At 32.3% G+C, this 21,029-nt stretch overlaps 1 protein-coding gene across 2 annotated transcripts; it reads left to right on the plus strand.

The window, feature by feature from the left end:
- Positions 1-1,450: 1,450 nt before the first annotated feature.
- LOC139485290 (UDP-N-acetylglucosamine--peptide N-acetylglucosaminyltransferase 110 kDa subunit-like) lies at positions 1,451-19,500 on the plus strand. 2 transcript variants are annotated; one of them, XM_071269684.1, is made up of 20 exons: positions 1,451-1,998; positions 2,980-3,130; positions 3,418-3,661; positions 4,207-4,275; positions 6,525-6,641; positions 7,170-7,249; positions 7,466-7,555; positions 7,982-8,087; positions 8,894-9,135; positions 9,699-9,852; positions 10,094-10,195; positions 10,512-10,691; positions 10,951-11,109; positions 12,419-12,508; positions 13,066-13,191; positions 13,455-13,724; positions 14,488-14,958; positions 15,397-15,514; positions 15,799-15,922; positions 18,680-19,500. In XM_071269684.1, the coding sequence occupies exons 1-20, from the start codon at positions 1,950-1,952 to the stop codon at positions 18,831-18,833; spliced, it is 3,096 nt and encodes a 1,031-aa protein (XP_071125785.1). In that variant the 5' UTR covers positions 1,451-1,949; the 3' UTR covers positions 18,834-19,500. The 2 variants fall into 2 exon arrangements, with proteins under 2 accessions (XP_071125785.1, XP_071125786.1); XM_071269685.1 differs by lacking the exons at positions 1,451-1,998; positions 2,980-3,130; positions 3,418-3,661 and adding an exon at positions 5,387-5,468 and having other exon boundaries at positions 4,259-4,275.
- The last annotated feature ends 1,529 nt before the right edge of the window (positions 19,501-21,029 follow it).

Consider the following 21,029-nt stretch of genomic DNA (forward strand, 5'->3'; position numbering starts at 1 on the left):
AACATGACAGAACGTAACATTACGGAATTACACACTACTTAAAAGTGTTGTTCATTTACTCGAATTGTGTAGAAGTTTACTTCCATCTACATATCAATTAATTTGATAAGATACTATAGTATAAAAACACATGTACTGTTATAGTGCTGACAATGAAATATACAAAAAGGCTGTAACAGGAGAGAACAACAAAACTATTTTTTCTCCAAATTCTAATCTTATGGGAGTTAAGATTTTCACTGCTATTCACCTATACATATGAAGTCATACATTCAGGAAATGATGCTCTTCACATTCACTCTTGCATTAAAAGAAATAAAATTTTGGTCTTTCAAACGTGTCCACCCAGAGGTAACAGAAAAGAAATTTCCCCTGTGGACAACATTGAAAATGCAAAATTTTCTAAATGCTTTAGTTATAACAAAATCAGGCCAGTAATGGAGAAGTGTTTTATATAATCTATCAGATTTGTGAAATTCGGAAGGCTGTTTATTTAATTTAGATATTCTTTAAATGATTTAATTTTCAGAAAATAACAGGGGACACCATGATTTTTTTTTTTGGGGGGGGGACCCTTTAAACTATTTTTTTTTTACTACAAGAATGTTTAATTTGGTCCAGTTGGCGCATTATATACTCTAGTAAAAACTGAAACTTAAAATTTTCCAAAAAGATGCCTGAATAAAAAAAATAATTGCTGGTGAAATTAGACTTTTTAGATAATGTCTCATATGTATTTAGTTGTGATTTTAGTTTACTGATAACAAAAACAATGTTAATACAAATAAAACAATATTTATAAAAGATCCAATCACAGTGTTGAATTAGTAAAATTTTAGAATAAGTTAGTTGAAAGGATTGCCATGATAAGTATTAATACCAGGATCGTTTCTAAATGTTCAGTTGGGCACTATAATCAACATCTCCGCAAAAATGAGGATGAGCTATCTCGTTTGAAATAAGTTTTCTACAGGTGCAACAAAACGTCTATGGAAGAATTTTAAATAATAAAGGTTTTAAGTAATCATGCAGTGGTAACGAAATCATCATAAAGTGAATCAGAAACATAATTTTAGATTTTAGACTATAGGCCTAATAGGTAATTCAGAGTAAAACGGAGTAACAAAGTGAATAACTTTTGATATCTTCCGTGTAATTATATAAGTTTATCTTCTTTTAGATATGCGTTTTATATTGTAAAATACCAAATTGATTTTAGCTTTTTTCGCCGGACCGTACAAATATAACCCACTGTGAAAAATCAAGATGTGTTCTTGTGAGCCAAAAAAAGTGATCTGTGAAAATGTGTCCACCCCGGCGGACATTTTTTCACAGTAAAGGTGTATTTATATGTGTCCGATGCTGTGAACAAGTGTCCATTTATACATAGATTCCGTGAACATAATTTTCTGTGAAAAAATGTCCGATGGACAAAATTTCATGGCGGACAATATTTAATTCTTACACTCCCCTGGAGGAAGTTACATAGCGAAAAATCACTGACAATAATTATCCAGGACTATGAAATTTCTTAGTGAAAAAGCATGAACGTTTAAAGTAGGAAAATAAGTTTGCGGATGTGTTATAAATTGTTAATTATAAATGTTTTAGTGGAATTTTTTTATTTACCCTTGGTTGCCTCAAAAAACAAGGCGACCAATCAAATGAGTTGTTTTAGGTATGTGATCAAATGACCTTGACTTCGGGCTAGCGAGGCATTGACGTCATCAGAATAAAAATTTCCAGTTTGAGCTGACGAGACCAAGAATATATACTTCATATGTTGTGGTCATTATTTATATTTAAAAATTTGATGACTGTGAAAGGAATATACAATTATTGACTTGCAGTGATTAATATACAGTCATTGAATATTCACCAAACCAAGAATCTTATAAAACTTTTACCAAGACGTTAACGGACAAAGACGATCGCCATTTTTTGTCAGGATGAAGGAAATTGCCACAATGGCACAGTTTACCGTGTCTGATGTCACAGGTAGTTTGAAAGCCTAATTTTATATATATATACCAATTGCATGCATAACAAACATGAATGGTTGCAAGAGCAATGTACACAAAAAGTAAATAACTAATGCAGCAAAGTAACTCCTCCACCTTTTTTAGTTGTTGCATGTATTTTGTCATAATTTTGGCATGGCAAATGGTTTAAAGTTGTCAAAGGTGATGTCTTACACATAATTGTGTGCTGGCAAGGCTTTATTATTTATTATATTGACTTAAGTTGACTAGAATCAGTAAGCACACAGCTATAATAAATCAAGTGCTGAACAATTCAACATGTATGAAATACTTTCCACTGGACGTTGAGTAACCAAAAAATAAATACCAATTTCTGAAATAAATAACAAACTCGATATGCTTACCTTTTATATGTAAAAACCCATGATCCAGTATTTAAAGGAAAGTAATTATTTTGGCCTTCGGTTACTTGAATCAGAGTTGTTTTAGCACAAACACTTTTTCTTTCCATGGGAATTTGACTATCCATATATATAGTAGAATGTGGCTAAATATTTTTTAGCTCATGACCATCTCCACTTCCGGTGCTTTTTGTACCCTTTTATATGAATCTATTCAATGAACATTTTCCTAGTACTTTCTCTGTGTACTTCTTTCATGGTATTTTAACTATTATTCACTAAACAATGAAGAAAACTTGAACTCCAATCAGTTCTTACTTTTCCGTATCATGTATTTTAGAGCTACATTGTACATAAAGGTTATGGTTGGATTAGAATAATGGTTACATTGTAGTTTTAGTAAATAAATGCCACCTCTTTGGTTAAACTTTTCTATTTAACTATAATGTGATTGCCAAGTTCAAGATTATTTAATCAGCACTTTTTGTCACACTCTGTGAACATGCATAAAATATTTGTCAGTGTACATTTAGCAACCAACAATCAATCTTTCTTTATGTCATGTCTGATATATAAAATAATTTATTTATTTTCAGGTTTAGCTGAATTAGCTCACAGAGAATATCAGGCTGGTAATTATGAGAATGCAGAACAGCTGTGTATGCAGTTATGGAGACAAGAACCAGACAACACAGGAGTCCTTTTGTTACTTAGTTCTACACATTTCCAGTGTAGAAGACTGGACAGGTAAGTTCAGAAGAAAACTAGGCTCATAATAGATTTAACTAGTACACAAGTATTCAACTGTTTTTGTATCATCTGTGTTTAACACTCTGTGTCATCAAATTTAGACTGCAGTTCATGGAAATACATTGTACAGTGATTTTACCAGCGCCCATTTAACAGTTTATGACTTTTCTAATTTTAGAAGTAAACACAACTGGAAGGTCTTCAACAGTGACTTAGAGTTATCAACTTCTGTGTACATGAAAAATTTGTTATATAATTGTAAAACTTACTTATATACATTTCAGATCGGCTTACTTCAGTCAGCTTGCCATTAAACAGAACCCAATGTTAGCAGAGGCATATTCTAACCTTGGTAATGTTTACAAAGAGAGGGGACAACTACAGGAGGCTTTGGAGAACTACAGACATGCTGTTAGACTGAAGCCTGATTTTATTGATGGATATATTAACTTGGCAGCAGCCCTCGTAGCTGCTGGAGACTTGGAACAGGCAGTACAAGCTTATGTCACAGCATTACAATATAATCCAGTATGTATGATTTATATTCTTCACATACATCATCAAACAATTTATATTGGCATATATATATATATATATATATATATGTATAAGGTATTAATTTTTGATATGGTTGTTATAATATAATATAATGTAAAATGGACTTGAATAGTATTTGTGTGACTGTCAGTCTCAGTACTAAAACAAGATATCAATAGTATGTTGTTTTCTTGTAAATGCAATGAGATGTGTGTGTATGTCAATGATACAATAACCCAACAAAAATAAGTGTGTGAAAGGTTTGACAGGTAAGTTCCAGAACTAAATTTCTGCTATTGAGGTTGAATTGAGGATTCTCAAAGTTCAAAGTATTTAGTTATTTTTTTTGTGTTTAAATACATGTTTACTGATGCATGTCAGAGTAGAAACAAATGCTATTATATTAATGTTAAGATAGTTCATTATTTGTTTATTGAAAGTATAAGTGAACAAGAAATGGGACGAAATCACCTAGAAGTTGTTTTGAATACAAAAGATTTAATTGTTAACTATACATTTGAACTTGTGTTTTACAGGATTTATATTGTGTGAGAAGTGACCTTGGAAATCTACTAAAGGCATTAGGAAGACTAGATGAGGCTAAGGTAGGAGATCTTATAAATGTAGCAAACAAGTTGGGTCAAGATAAACATTTTCCCTTAATTGTATGAACTTTATTATAGTTGTTAATCTCAGCATTATGAGAATTAGAAGGATAAAAAGGCTTCTGTTCAGATGTTTCATGGTTTTGTACTTCCCTTAAAAGACAGCATAGATGCAGAATCATAAAAAAGATGGTTTGTGTTGCAGTTTGAAATATATTGTAATGAGGATTTTACCTAAAATAAAAGTGAGTGTTTATTATTGGAAAAAACATTACCATCATATTGAATGAATTTGCATATAGTCTGTCTTTCAAGGTCATTTGTGTGATAAATGCAGTATTTTCAGAATGCACAGACAGGATGACAAATCAGCTTTCAGAAATTGTCTTTTTGCAAAATAACTCCTGTTTAATAAAATGCATGATGGTTATTTTGGGATACTGTTATGAAAAACAACCTTCAAACTTTTAGATTTTCATTTAAACAGAGAGCACTTGTGAAAAGAAACTTTCCGGACTGTCATCCTGTCTTTTTAGAGAATTACAACATTACAGAAAGAAAGAGACAAAATTTCAATACTTTTGTACAATATGCCATTTGTGTAGAAAGTCTCAAAACTTTACTTAAGTGAGAGATTTATTTTACCTATTTTGATAAGGAAATTAATTATAATTTTTATTTGTGATCTCTTATTTTGATGTGAAAAAGTATTCTTCATTTTATTCTGCAAAACTTTTATTTTACAAAAGTATTGATATTTGAAAGAAATATTTAATTACTATTTGAATCTGAAAAAGCCTTCTTATCCTTCCCATTTAATGGTCATGTGTTGTGTTTCTGTGTGTTTCAAATAGCTAACCCATATGTATGAATTCCATAAACTGTAAATTGACACAGACAAGTTTCATCTGAAGTTTAATTCAGCTTCAGTGCATTGATCTTTTTGAGAAGTATTACCATGGGAATTGGGAAATTGATATATAATAGCTATTTGTAATATGCAGATTTTGTGAATAGTTTATATGAATTACACGAAAAATACTAAAAAAAGAAATTACTAATACTACTTTACCTTACTAATTAAAAATCTTTTTTATCGTTTCTATAATAGAAAAGCTGGTATCAAAAACATACCCTGAAGGAACACAAGTCAACAGGAAAAGCCATTTGGAATTCAGGGTGACCTTTCAATGGTAATTACTACAAAACAACATGGTAAAATGAGGTATTGTATAAAAACAAAGAACCAATCAAACCAATGTTTTGGCTATCTTTTGACTTTTTTATTTGGCATTCTATCTCTAAAAGATGTGAGAAATTTGGTCTATGTTGTAAGTATAAAAGAATTATTTAAAAGTTTCACAAAAAAATCCAATCAAAAAGTTTTATTTAATCTTGACTTCATTTTAATTGGGATATAAATGGAATTGTTTTCTCTCCTTCTTCAAAATTCAATCTTTGGCTTTTGAACACTGAAAAGTTAGAAAAATCTCAATGAAATTTTAGAAAGGTCATAATGAAGTCTTGGAGACGCATATCCAAGCACGCGCATCTGCAGACGCTTGCGGTCGCAGCAGGGAAATATCTTTCAGTTGTACCTAGGATTGACTATCAGAACTTGCAGGAAAGCAAAATTAATTTCAATTATTTTCTTTGATTTAGAAACAATTCAGTTTGGATATTTTTTCTTTTCAAATATTTGCAAAATGTTAACCAAAAAATATTTGCAAGAAACTGTCTGAAAGTCTGCAATTGAAAAATATTTCTGAGCATTTGAATTTTGAACATGAAATTCTAAGCATGAGTCCTTGCTCTTCAATGCTGATTATATAAGTGAAACAAAAAACTTGACATATATTGAAGTAGAAATTATGATTAGTTAGATAACTGATCATGATCTACTATTTGATTTGTTTTTGTTACCCTTTATTTTCACTTATATGCTCAAGCATTTGAAGAAATAATATATGCTTAAAGTTTCATAGACGAGGAAACTTTGTGTTTCAAGATTTTGTGCTAGAAATAACATAAAATTTCAGAGACATTGTAATGAAATTGATTCTTTCATTGAAAGTTTTCATATTGATAATATGGTAAGTACAGATAACAGAGACACCAGGGTTCCTCCGTCAGAAGTTCAAGATGCATTCAGCGCATGCGTAGGAGCGCAGCAAAGCGTGGCACATGGCAATGAAGGCGATATTTGTGGATTAACTTTATACTAATCAATTTATTTTCTGAATTTGTAGGCTTGTTATTTGAAGGCCATAGAAACACAACCAAGCTTTGCTGTGGCTTGGAGTAATTTAGGATGTGTGTTTAATGCTCAAGGTGAAATATGGTTAGCAATTCATCATTTTGAGAAGGTAAGATGATTTAAATAAATATATACAGATATAAGAAGATGTGGTATGAGTGCATATGAGACAACTCTCCATCCAAGTCACAATTTGTAAATGTAAACCATTACAGGTATAAGTACTGTCTTCAACATGGAGCCTACAAAATAATAAATATATTTTTAAAGCATGTTTAAATATCAACTGTTATTTCCAACTTTGTTCATTCTAGAAGAGCAGTTTAGTCTGACACCAATGAATGGACTTTTTCTACAAGCATTGCAGGCAAATCTTTTACATAATTATCTTAGATATGTGTCTTCTCTCTTTTCAAATTATGTCTTCCAGGGTGAACACATTGACCTTTCAAAAATCTGGAAAGGACTATTATAATAGACCCTAATAACTGTCTTCAAAAATATATCTCATCACAGACTTCTCCTTTCAACATTCCATTAGACATGTAGAATTGTATTCTCCATACAAGATGTTCACATATATATCTATGATGTTTATATTTGATGTTAATAAAGTTATTGTTGTATTTGTATATAGGCAGTAGCATTGGATTCCAACTTCTTAGATGCTTATATCAACCTGGGAAACGTGTTAAAAGAAGCAAGAATATTCGATAGGTAAATCTTGAATAAATCATCATTATTTTATCAGGATTATTGTAAAAGATTTTATTGTATAGAAAAAATAAATGATAAATTGAAAATAATGTAGCAACATAGTTATGTTATTCTTTAAAATTCTTTTTTATTTGAATAAAACTAATAACTAATTGTCTGATTAAATTCAAAATATCAGTTGAAACCATTGTTATAACCAAATTATTTCTTTTGTAGAGCTGTAGCTGCCTACTTGAGGGCCTTGAATTTGAGTCCAAATCATGCAGTTGTACATGGAAATCTTGCTTGTGTTTATTATGAACAAGGGTATGTTATAAGATCTTGCTTGTGTTTATTATGAACAATGGTATGTTATAACATCAATCTTGCTTGTGTTTATTATGAACAAGGGTATGTTATAAGATCAATCTTGTGTTTATTATGAACAAGGGTATGTTATAAGATCAATCTTGCTTGTGTTTATTATGAACAAGGGTATGTTATAAGATCTTGCTTGTGTTTATTATGAACAAGGGTATGTTATAAGATCAATTTCAAGATATATCAATAAACATTTCTACTTGTATGGTTGAAGCTTTTTAACAAAATTGAGCAAAAGAATAAATTTAACAAATATAAAATAGAGATTAAAGACGGGATATAAGTAATGAATTTAAATCTTTTGAATTAGCATAAGTCAAATGATTTTCAGTTTTGCAGGATGTAATTTCAATAAACATATTCATTTTGTAGATTGATAGATCTTGCCATAGATACCTACAAAAGAGCCATAGAGTTGCAGCCAAATTTCCCTGATGCTTATTGTAATCTTGCCAATGCATTGAAAGAAAAGGGAAAGGTGAGTTTCCTCTTAATCAAAAAACGAAATTTGTCACTGGCAGTCAGAATTTATAATCTATCAGTTAATTATAAAACTGATCTTCCCACAGGCCTTCAAGTATTTCTAAAGAATATCTGTTATTATCATTATTAACGTTTTAGCTAGGTACAGTTTTACAGTATCTTATGGTTACAGAAAAAAGAATTTGCATTGTTAAACATTATAATCTCCCTTCCTTAGACTAATGGGTAGCAACCATATTTGGTTGTATTGGACATTTAATAGCTCATTATCAGCATTGTCTAACGAATCAGGTAAAATAATTACAATGTGTACCATAATGGTCTTTGAAAAATATTATTTTTGCACTAAATACATTTCCTACTTTATATCCGTGTTTAGGGCTGTTCCAAAAAAAAATTGTATGGGGGGGGGGGGGGTTGGAACGCAGTTTTTGTCAGCACCCGCCACCCAGACAATTGTAATTGAGAATTATAGTGCATTATAGCGTGAAATTTGCTCTGATACCCATCACCCATGTATTATTAATATAATGTGCCTTCCAACAACCCCCCCCCCCCCCCCCCCCCCCTACTTTTTTTTCTGGAATAACCCTTATATGAATGTGATTCATATATAGATAATTAAAAGAGCTGTTTTATATAAACTAATGTCTTTGGTACTAATGAACAGACAGTTTCATGGTGCAGTATTCCTATTGATGATGCTTACTTTCTTTCTTTAGGTATAAATTTAGAATAAACAGAAATTATGAAAAAACAATGAAATAAGATTACATTTTTTGAATGATTGATGTATTTCAGGTTGTTGATGCAGAAGAATGTTATAACACAGCATTAAAGTTATGTCCCACACATGCAGATTCACTGAACAACCTGGCAAACATTAAACGAGAACAGGGTTTAACTGAGGATGCAGTCAAGTTATACATGAAGGCTTTAGAGGTCTATCCAGAGTTTGCAGTAGCTCATTCTAACTTGGCCAGTGTACTACAACAACAAGGCAAATTACATGAAGCTCTATTACATTATAAAGAAGCCATCAGGTACATATGAATTTATTAGAATGAACAAAGGAAATTGGGGGTATATATAAATGAAACAGCAACCCAACAAGAGAAAGAAGACACCAAAGACATCTACATGTTAACATTCTAACAAGAGACAAATGTTTATAAGATGTTCAACTTCAAAATTGACTCGTGGACATAATTAAACAAACACAAAGGTCAACCAACTACACGAAAGTCTTTAAGCCATAAAAAGCACTTAGAAATCAAGTCGCGACAACTATCATAATTATTTTCGACTGGGGATAATATATATATGATATAGTAGTATGAAGATAAGGAGAAGTTGTATAATTTCCAATAAAACTATCCACCAGAGTAGTCAAAAAGATTGCAAGTAATGATTTGAAAGAAAGAAAAAAAACCCACTAAAATATTTACTTTTAAGTAACAGATTAAAAGGACGTTTGCATATCTATATGTTTCTTATTATGAGGTTTATTTAAGTTCTAGAAGTAAAAAATAAAAAGGAGTTTACCCAAAATCAGTAAAAGATAAGTATAAATAAGTTGATCTTTAATGTAATTATAATTTTGCAGGATTTCCCCAACATTTGCTGATGCCTATTCTAACATGGGTAACACATTGAAGGAGATGCAGGACATACAAGGAGCATTACAATGTTATACCAGAGCTATACAGATTAACCCAGCTTTTGCTGATGCTCATAGCAATTTGGCATCCATTCATAAAGTAAGGAAAGCCAGATAAATGACTTAAGCTTTTTAATTAGGAAATAGCAAATAGACAACAAAGAAAAAGGGAATTTGCATTTATATCTTTAGATAGCATAACAGTCATGTTGTTTGGAATAATAAATGGCATATATTATTTCACTGGACTTACAACCAGTTTCTGATTGTCTGACATATTTATTATTTTGTAATCCAAATCCAGCTTTCTATTATAAAGGGTTATACTAACTATTTTACAGGATTCAGGAAATATACCAGAAGCTATATCATCCTACAGAACTGCTCTGAAGTTGAAGCCAGACTTTCCTGATGCCTATTGCAACTTAGCACATTGTTTACAAGTAAGTTTCTAGACATAATATCCTCATCAAAGATACCAGGCTTAGGATATAGGACACTAGACTCAAGGTCGCATGGGACTAAGAGAGCAATCTTGTCTGAACAGTTTCACCATAGAAATACTGAGCAGAAATGAATATGCAATATATTGTCATATAAAGTTTTAAACATTTAACCCATTTCACAAGTGAGAACTTACAATAATCAATGAAAGAATTATATGTAAGTTCAGATGAACTACTTTTATTTGGATAATATATCAAAAATATAATCCCTTTTGATAATATAATTGACATATATTCTGGTTGTATTTTATAGATTGTGTGTGATTGGAGTGACTATCCAGCAAGAATGAAACGTCTTGTACAGATTGTCCAGGATCAGTTGGAGAAGAATCGCTTGCCATCAGTACATCCACATCATAGCATGTTGTACCCACTGTCTCATTCAATGAGGAAAGCTATTGCTGCCAGACATGCTAATCTCTGTCTAGAAAAGGTATAGAAACATTGTTTAGCATTTATTTATTTATCAGAATCAAGACATGTTTTACCATATCACTAATTCACAAAGGATTTTCGTATAGTGTAATTCACTAAGGATTTTGGTATTTAAATCATATTTTCTTTGTGTGATATTGAAAGTTTTCAAAGTACAAAGTCTGAGTATAAAGAATTCCTATTATCTTTTTTTACACTAAACAAATTATTTACATGTTGTTACTATGATGTTTATGATAGTGTTATTATTATTACAGATAAATGTACTACATAAACCTCCCTTTGAGCACCCTAGTGCACACATAGATCGTAGTGGCAGACTAAAGGTTGGCTATATCAGCTCAGATTTCTGTAATCATCCGACTTCACATCTGATGCAGAGTATACCAGGCATGCACGACAAGAGGGAAGTAGAGGTAAACAAATAATTTGTCTCTAGTTGATGCTTATTACTAATAGACCAAGATTTCATGAAAGTAATTTACTCTGACAGTAGATAAATGAAAAATATTTTGATCACAAGAGCATCACTGCAAATTAAAGTGTTCTTAGAGTGGTTGATTTGATTTTGATTTTTGCTCAATTTAAGGTCTACATGTCATCTAAAGGCAATATAAGAAATGAATATCTTCAATATTTAAAATGAATTGTCTACCAGAACATTCTAAACTCATTCAAATGTGGTTTCTGTACATCAGCTAAGAAATGCAAAATTTACAAGACTTGATTAATTTATGTACATAACATCCTGGTCTTTTTAATGATCACATGATTAATAAGAGTACTTATCCCCGGCTTAGTATATATCCAGGATTTTGATTGGTTAACGCACGTCGTTACAAAACCCATAGCCCCTGGGTGTTGCTAACCAATATCCCCGGACGTTGCTTACCATTATTCCGGGGAACTTCACGCAAGTTTTCCTTAGTTCCATGATTGCTCCTTGTGAAATATTGAATTCTGTAGATTATCCATAATGTTTGTAATTAAATATTTGATTCATTAACGATTTTGTCCTATTATGCCGATTATTTACATTCATTTCATTAAATGCATCACTTGACTGCAACATATTCAAGGAATGGGACTACTGACCTAGCTATGCAAATGACCCACGTTGACGTCACACCATCTATGGCGTAACGCTCACAACATTGAGCGCCAAATTTGACTCTATCCAGTTTCTCTGTCTCCGTATTAAAAACGACTTATATTTGACTACCTGTAGGGTTCTACCAAAGGTAGTACCCTACACCCCGTAAAAAATGTGTAAAATTTCCAAATTTCAATAAAACTTTTTTAGATAATGAAAAAAACGTTGTTTTCGCGTTACAGTTTGTACCCGAATTTCCATAAAACTCGCCCGATTCGGACTAAGACCGGGGATAAATTCGTTATCTACGCGTTATTAACACCCTTCAGTACCCTGTACACCCTTCGGCTACGCCTCATGGTGTACTGGGGTACTTCATGGTGTTAAAATATCCATATCTACGGATATGAACGTAGATAACTTATAATATTACTGAGCAGAAGACCATGAGCATTCTCCATTTGATCACAGTATAAACCTCAACTGAACAAAATAACTGGGTAAAAAAAAATAATAGCTTTTTGCAGGACTACACTTTATTGCCATTGATTGAATTAATCTTCATACTGTCAGACTACATTTATTTTTGTATTTGTTATCAAGTTACAAGTCAATGACATTCTCTCTTGTAGATATTCTGTTACTCCTTAAGTCCAGATGATGGAACAACATTCAGAAACAAGATTGCTAGTGAAGCTGAACATTTCATTGATCTATCACAGGTAAAAATCTTCACTAAAACCTAGAAATTAATTGCAAACATTTTGATCTGTCACAGTTAAAAGTCCTGTCAGACTTTTAAATCTTCAACTTGACTGCAAACATTTGAAATGAATATTTGTTGTTAAACACTCGTGTTAAAAGTGATATTAGCCATGTTGAATAGTAATAGATAAGTATCCAAAACTAATCGAGATGAGTGTTATAGATTAAATCTGACAGAAAGAATTTATCCACTACCAGTTGTCTGGGATATGTTCATAGGAACGACACACACTTGACAATTGTATACATTTACTGCATTTAGGACCAATGTTAAAAAGATGTAGTATATTTTGCCTGAAGTTGTAATACGCAAATAAGAAAATCAAAATTTTGGTAAAAAGGTTGGAGCCTTTTGCACAGTATTCAATAAATTTACTCTTAACATGCAATGATTATATAAACAAGTAAATTTCATTCAAATTTATTTGTTCATTTTCTTTCAGAACCATGGAAAGGGAATTCATTTTTAGACTTCCAGCAAATCTTTATTTCATGTCATCCTTTTCTATTGTAGGTGCCATGTAATGGTAAAGCTGCAGATAGGATATATGCAGATGGTATCCAAATTCTTGTAAACATGAATGGTTATACAAAAGGAGCTAGAAATGAATTATTTGCCCTGAAAGCAGCTCCTATACAGGTTTGTACAAATGATATTTAGTTTGAATGGGGAGATGAAATTTGTCAATGAAACTGCAATAAAAAAAAAAAAAATTTAAATATCAGATGAACAATCAAATGTATTGTTTGAAAACAATGGCAGCTTCTCACATGTTAACATTACATAAAGTACATATATTTACAATGCTTTAAAGGGATCTTTTTGTAGGAAGCTTTGATTTTAGGCTTATCTCAGGGATAACATAATGTAAAAAAAAAACATTTTATCATTTACAATTACAGGTGATGTGGCTTGGATATCCCGGTACAAGTGGTGCATCATTTATGGATTATATTTTAACGGATGAAGTGACATCACCTATACATCTAGAAGATCAATATTCTGAGAAGTTAGCCTTTATGGACAATACATTCTTTATTGGAGATCATCAACAAATGTTCCCTCATATCAAGAACAAGATACTTATAGAGTCAAATGGCAAAGTGTCCGACAACAGTATAATATTGAATGGTGTAGATCTGGAACCTCTCAAAAGAACAGGAGATGTTAAGGTAAAGCTTTCTTATTGTCATTGGTTCCTTTTTACCTAAGACAGAAGTTTAATGCTTATATTTTGATGTAATAAGTACAATGCCATATTTAAAAATTAAAAACACAAATTTATTTTAAACAAACATATTTCAAGATATGCATTATCAACAAAAGAATTAATTCCAATGAAAAAAGCATGAAAACAAGACCCGTAATGGATGATGAATATATACTTTAGGCCGAGAAAAAAAAAGATCGATGTTTCCGGTAACCCGACCGACCCTGTTTTTTAGCCCCGACCCTAACTTTTTTATTGGATCTTCAAAAAAAAAAAAAAAAAAAATTGTATCAACCGACCCCGTTTTTGACACAGGCTTCTGATAGATGACATAATATTTTTTCTCTCTTGCTTCTACTTGCATAGAAAGCCAGTAAAACATTTTATTAATGTCAAAAGGTATTCCAAATAGGTTAAAATCCAAGAAATTTGCACAGCAGGTGCTTCAAAAACATTGCAAATGGCACACTTCCGGTTTTTGAAACTAATTACGGATCCGGACTTGGAAAAACCATGATAATTTTCCGGATTTCATTTACGATGTCAAAAAAAAAAAAAGAATTCTGACCTACCGACCCTATTTTTCAAAATGATGTTACCGGAAACACATATATTTTTTTTTTAGGCCTTACGAATCACTTAGTTTAAAAAAAAAAATATTTGAAAAAAAAAAACCCAAAAAAAACCCAAAAAAAACCCATATATATTTTACAATTATTTTACAGAGAGTGATATATGAGGCAGAACATGGGGAGACAACTGATGAAGACGATGGATCACCTGCCAAGGTGGCATTTGAAATCATGGATTTACCTGTACAGAGTATTCTACAGACCATGATCCAGACAGGACTGTCTCATTCTATGATTAATGACATTGTCATCCAGAATGGTGTCACTACAAACCAAACAAACAATAAAGCTGCCACTGGAGAGGAGATACCCCAGAATATCATTATAAGTGCTCGTAGTCAGTACAGTTTACCAGACGATGCTGTTGTATACTGTAACTTTAACCAGTTATATAAGATAGATCCAGCTACACTGGACATGTGGATAGAGATTCTAAAGAACGTTCCTGAGAGTATATTATGGTTATTACGGTTCCCAGCTGTGGGTGAAGCTAATGTTGTCAAGAGAGCTACAGCTAGTGGTTTGAATGCTGATAGGATTGTCTTCTCTCATGTTGCTCCAAAGGTAAATGTTCAATCAAATCCACAACTCTGTCAACATTCTTTCAACATAGTTGATGTTGAGCATTTGAAGTGTTACAAAAAAATTACAAATGTAAAGGAATCAGAGAAAAGTGACATTGTATTATAGTTTTTATGAGGATAAAGCATATATTGCATAGGACTTGTCTTAAGCATGCATCTTTATTGTTTTTGTTTTTTTTGTGTAGCTCACATATTTTCTACAAGTGTGGTTACAAAACTACTTATGATGAAATTCTTGAAAAATTTTATCAGGATTAATAATTTACAGACTTTAACTCTTATGCTCATCTTTCTCTGCAATAAAATATATTACAAAAGATACAGAAATGAAAAAAAACCATTGTAAAACTATATTGACTATCCTCAAAGAACACTTTTTTTTGTATACCCTTCTAAAACTGTCATCTTTTATCTCCAGGAGGAACATGTGCGACGAGGTCAGTTAGCTGATGTATGTCTTGATACACCATTGTGTAATGGTCATACAACTGGCATGGATGTATTATGGGCAGGAACACCTATGGTCACATTACCAGGTATGTGCAGCATCCTTTAGTCATTTATTTTTAATGCAGTATTTTTATTAAATTTTAGCAGGAAATTAAGTTCTTGTTGTTTAAAATTAAAAAAAACCCAGAACATTTACAGCAAAATCCAACACTAAATGTATAACAATCAGCAGAGAAGGTTATTTCTATTGCCTCTAGAAGAGATTGGTTGTTGAAATCTTCCACAAGTAGAGACATTCTAAAATAGTCAGTTGATTGGTACTTTTTTATACTGGTTCAGTAGAAGCTTAATAAATTTTATTATATTTTAGGTGAAACACTTGCCTCCAGAGTAGCATCATCTCAGCTGCATGCATTAGGATGTGCTGAATTAGTAGCCAAAAACAGGGAAGATTACATAAAAGTAGCAACAAAACTTGGTGCAGAACCTCAATAGTAAGTAGCTACATAATGTATAATGGTGACTTATTGAAACCTTTATAGCTGAAGTATTGAGACCTTAATAGTCAATACTTATTTGAGCAAGTTATCAATACTTATAGTTTATCTTTGATCATCTCAACGAGACTTATTTTCTCACTTGAGCCGGGACGCAAAAGCGAGAAAACCAATCGAGTTGAGATGACCAATGATAATCTGTTTAGCGTTATTTTACCAATGACAACGTTCTAAAATTGATGTCAATTTCATTAGAAACGCCACATGTCTCCTCAGTTTCTAGCAATAATTTTCCATCTCAAGCGAGTAGCATGATATGACAAATTATCACCAAAAAAAAGATCAAAGGAAAAATGCACAAAGTAGCAATAATTAACAATATTAAACATTTATTTATTTGTTCAAATGCAGTCTGTGATGATACCAGATACTGGATATCACATCATTTCTTCAGATTGATGTTTAATGCACGAATTTGACTTTGGTAGTTAAGGGCTATTCCAGTAAAATTTACCTAGGAGAGGCGGAACGCCGACGATATTTTTTTCCATAGGTGGGGGGTTATCAACATAATTGTATTCTGGAGGGTGGTGGTCCCGATTTAAATTCGTTTCTGTTGGTGGGGGGTTTCTGAATGATAGGTTAAACATATTGTTCCCCCTGTTATGAAGGAAGATTCTCCTGAAAAGGTCATCCGACTGCAAATAAAGTTGGCAGACCACTAATTTTAAGCGTCTGTTTGTGTTCTTGTCAAACCAGTGATCGGGAAGGACGTGCCCCCTGCGCCTATAGCGCATATTGACAAGAAATGGCGCATACAGTGACAAATGTAAGCGCCCACGTGGCGCACGATACTTTTCACTTCGTTTCGAAACGTTTAGATATCGTCAAATGAATTTCCGATCGTGTTCCATGCCGCCATGTGTGTGTACACAACTGTGTAATGTTCCTCCAATAATAGGAGCACCTATATATTTTTGGGACGTCTCGGATGTTTACCTATGATAATAGAACCATGCGATTTCACGTCTCGGGTGTTTTCCTATTGTAATAATAAAACCATGCGGTCTAACTGATAACCCGAAAAACTTGATTAACCATCATTCATGATATATATTTTTTTTATAAACAACTTTAAATTTGTTAAATTTGGCTAGTACAGACGAGATTTAGCCCTTATAATAATCTCATTTAGTTTAGCTTGCTATTATTTCGATTGAAGAACCCCTAAGACTTTTTAGGAATATAGTTTTTGTCTCCATAAAAGACGCTTAACTGTCCTTGTCATTTTTTGGTCTTTGGCTCATTTTGACATTTTGTAAACGTGACTTCTTCAGCGATTTGTTGTTTTGTTCTATGAATTAATGGTACTCTATACTGTTATTCTTGTCACCGTGATGAAGATATAATGATACAAGAAGTGCAGAGGAATTGCCTGAAATGTCCTCTGATACGGAACGTCTGGAATAAGTATGGTATCGACGAAGACCCAAATTTAATGTAAAAAAACCCAACATGAACATGAACAAGGCAACAGTACCAGTTTAAACATTGTAAATAAAGGTTAACTTAAATATTGTTCAATTTGAAGAAGTTATGGTATATTCATTGAAATTGAAATGGCAGAATTTGCTGTACTTAAATCTCTTTCCTTGCAAAGAATATGTCCTTAATAAGGTGGACTGGCCAATTCTTTGCAATTTTTGTCCCAAATAATATTTTATTGCATACAGTTTATAACAACTTCAAATACCCTCTCCCTTGTATACCGTCTCCCCACAAAAAAATATGTGTGGGTGACATCCAAACTATGCGGTCCATAAAAAAATATTTATATTTGGCACAGACAATTAGATTTTTATTGCGCATGTTGCGTGGGTGGTATTGAAGGAAAAAAATGGCCTAATTTTTGCGGAAAAATATGGCCTTGTTACACAGGAGAGTATATCATCTTCCTCAACATTTGCCTATTGAAAAAAAAAATGTATATAAGAAATACAAAAAATAAAAAAAGAATTACATTGTGCCTACCAAAAATATTTTATGGCTCAAACTAAACTCTGAAACATCAAATGGTTGGTGCCAACCAGTTTCCCCACCTGAAGAATATGTCGTACCTGAAAATGTTATTGACAGTTTTAAAAATAAAATGGGCCATAATTAAAATCGCACCCCCCTTTTTCGGTCACTGTGAGCTATTGCCGTCATGTTGCATCTGTCGTCTGCTGCTCCATAACATTGTTACATGTTTCATTTTATATTTTAATAGCAACATAGCTAGTATAAAAAAGAAGATGTAGTATGATTGCCATTGAGACCAGAGGCGGATTTAGGGGGGGGGGGCCTGCCCCCCCCCCCCCCTTTTTGGATGCACTGAAATAGATAAACCAACAAATTTTACATTTATTTGACAGGATGCAACATTTTTGTATACTTTAAAAAACTAGCTAACTTTTATTTTTTTTCTCTAGGTAGGGGGTCTTGGAAGAAAATACATGTTCTAGGTGGCCAAAGGTGGGGGTGTATTTTTTTAATCTTTTCCATAGGTGGGGGGTCAAAAAATAAGTGGAGTTCCACCCCCACCCCCCCCCCCCCCCCCTGGATAATTTTTACTGGAATAGCCCTAACCAGTGACTCATGGTTCCTCCTCTACTGTTCATAAACAATCTTTGATAAATTTTATTAATCTCAGGTGAATATATCACAAATTTAATGCCAAATGTATGTAAATAATAAATTTTGTTTATTTTTCAGTTTGAGAAAGATGAGAGCTAAAGTCTGGAAGGGAAGAACAGCAAGTCCATTGTTTAGCATTAGGAAATATGCTTACAGTATGGAAAAATTATTTAAAGAAATGTGGAGAAAATATGAAAATGGTGAAGAAGTAGATCACATCACTCATACATAAACTTGTAGTACTTCACGACACAAGTGTGTAGTGCTTCGTGACATTGAGAGTGCTTTTTATGTGTCCTTAACATTGTATATATGTGACATTCTATATATTTCAGTGTTGATAACCCTCTGAATGGATAGTTTTTTAGATTCCGTGTACTTTATATGTATATAAGTGTGCTCATCAGTTCATTACACATGTACAGATTGTATAGACATACATCATTGTATATATCAGAAATGTTACATTTCACTTTCTATCATTTTTTGATTTTTACAAAAATCAAGAAAATTAGATGTTTTATAACAAGATTTAAGCTTATGTTTGCAGAGAGTTTATTTGTAGTTTAACCCCAAAAAGAAAATATTATAAACAAATTTCTAGTTCATTTGAAGCATATTTGGCATAAATGATAGTATGATTAATATTCATAAGCATTGAAATGATAATTCTTGGTAATTGTTGACAAACATTTTATTATGCAATAGTTGTTATTTTATTGTGCACATTTTAGCTAGTAATTGTACATAAAGGGAAATACAATTTTCCTGTGCCTGATGTAGATGTTAAGTGGCAAGTTTTTATCAGAATGCTTGGCATTATATATATTGTTATACCTTATTTATTGAAGGATGAACGATCACTGTCTGCAGAAATATAAAAAAGGATAAAAACAAAATTAGTTTCGTTTTTTTTTTTTTTAAAGTTATTATCAATCTTTCTGACACTACTTTAGAAATAAATAAACCTTCTATTTGGGATTAAAAGAAGAAAAAAACAGATTGTTCAATGATGTCTTTAACACTGATTGATCTCCAGTCAACTCGTTCATAAAAAAAATAATCTTATATTTAGTCAGAGATTACTCTGATGTCCAATGGCTGTTTTGCCAGACAAACAGGGGCTGTGGGACATCAGAGATCGTACCATATCAAAAAGTGGATACTTGCCCGTCTGATAGAAATAGATTTTGTCTAAAATAAAATTCAATGTTGACATACTTCCCAGTATGTGGAGGTAAGCAATTATATAGGTCACTGTAAGACCTTCAACAATGAGAATACTTCATATCGTATAGCCAGTTTGAAAAGGCCATCCAAGAACAAAAATCAAATGAGAAAACTAACAACTAATAAATAATCCAATTAACCAAAAACAAAAATGACAGAAAGAACCACCTAAACCACTGAATTACTAGTTAACCCTTTCCTCCATAACGACGCCTTTTGACGCCACCCCCTTTACTCCATAATGACGCCTGGGTAGTGCCTCAGTTGAAACGTCTTACCTACAAAAAAACTTTATCAGACTTAATAAAATTTGTATTTAATATAAAAATGATATTAATGAGAAGATCTGACTGGAATTTTATTTTTGAAATGTTTGTTTTCGCAATGCGTTAACACTTTCAACCTGATGAATTTCTTTTGGGGAAAAAAATCCTATGCGAATCAAGTATGTAAAAAAAAATTCCATGGAGGAAAGGGTTAATTAAACATGCTTGTTAGCAATTGCTCTTTAATCTGGACATGGGTGTAACAGCCCAGCATAAGAATGAACTATGCTCATTAGATTGGTATAGAGCACAAAAACAACAACCAAAAAACAGACACAAAGTACAGTTATTGGAGTACTTGCAGTGACTGAAATCCACTTCAAATTCAACTGTTCTCTCGGATGAAAAGACTGAATCGGTACACATCCAACCCATCAAGTGTAAAGACATCTTGATCAGTTTTGGGGACGTGTATGATTTTGTGCAATCAATATATATTAAACAGTATTGACTGGTGTTTCTTTGAGGGGATATTGTCTTTAATATCTTGAAACAATTTTCTAAATATTCTCTGGTTGGGTCTAAATCAATCCTGGTCATAATCTTACTTAGTGTGCAAAAGATGACTGCCACTATTCAGTATTGCCTATGATTTTAATATGCTAGGTGAGCAATTCAGGATCGAAAAGCCTTTAATTGAGCTATAGTACACAGGTAAGGAAAATCCCAGTTTTTCAATTGGGTCTAGAACTGTTAGTATTCTCCTGCTTTTGGTTTATATGCAATAATTTGTAAACTGGTCCCAAATGCTTTTCAAATTTTTTTATGTGAAGACTTGACAAAATGGAGGTCGAGTTTAATATTGACAATTTTCAAATTGTTCATGAGTTGTGGTCCTTGATCTACAGGTAAATGGCACTTTATATTGTTAA

Source organism: Mytilus edulis, chromosome 8, assembly GCF_963676685.1.
Source record: "Mytilus edulis chromosome 8, xbMytEdul2.2, whole genome shotgun sequence".
Taxonomy (NCBI): Eukaryota; Metazoa; Mollusca; class Bivalvia; order Mytilida; family Mytilidae; genus Mytilus; species Mytilus edulis.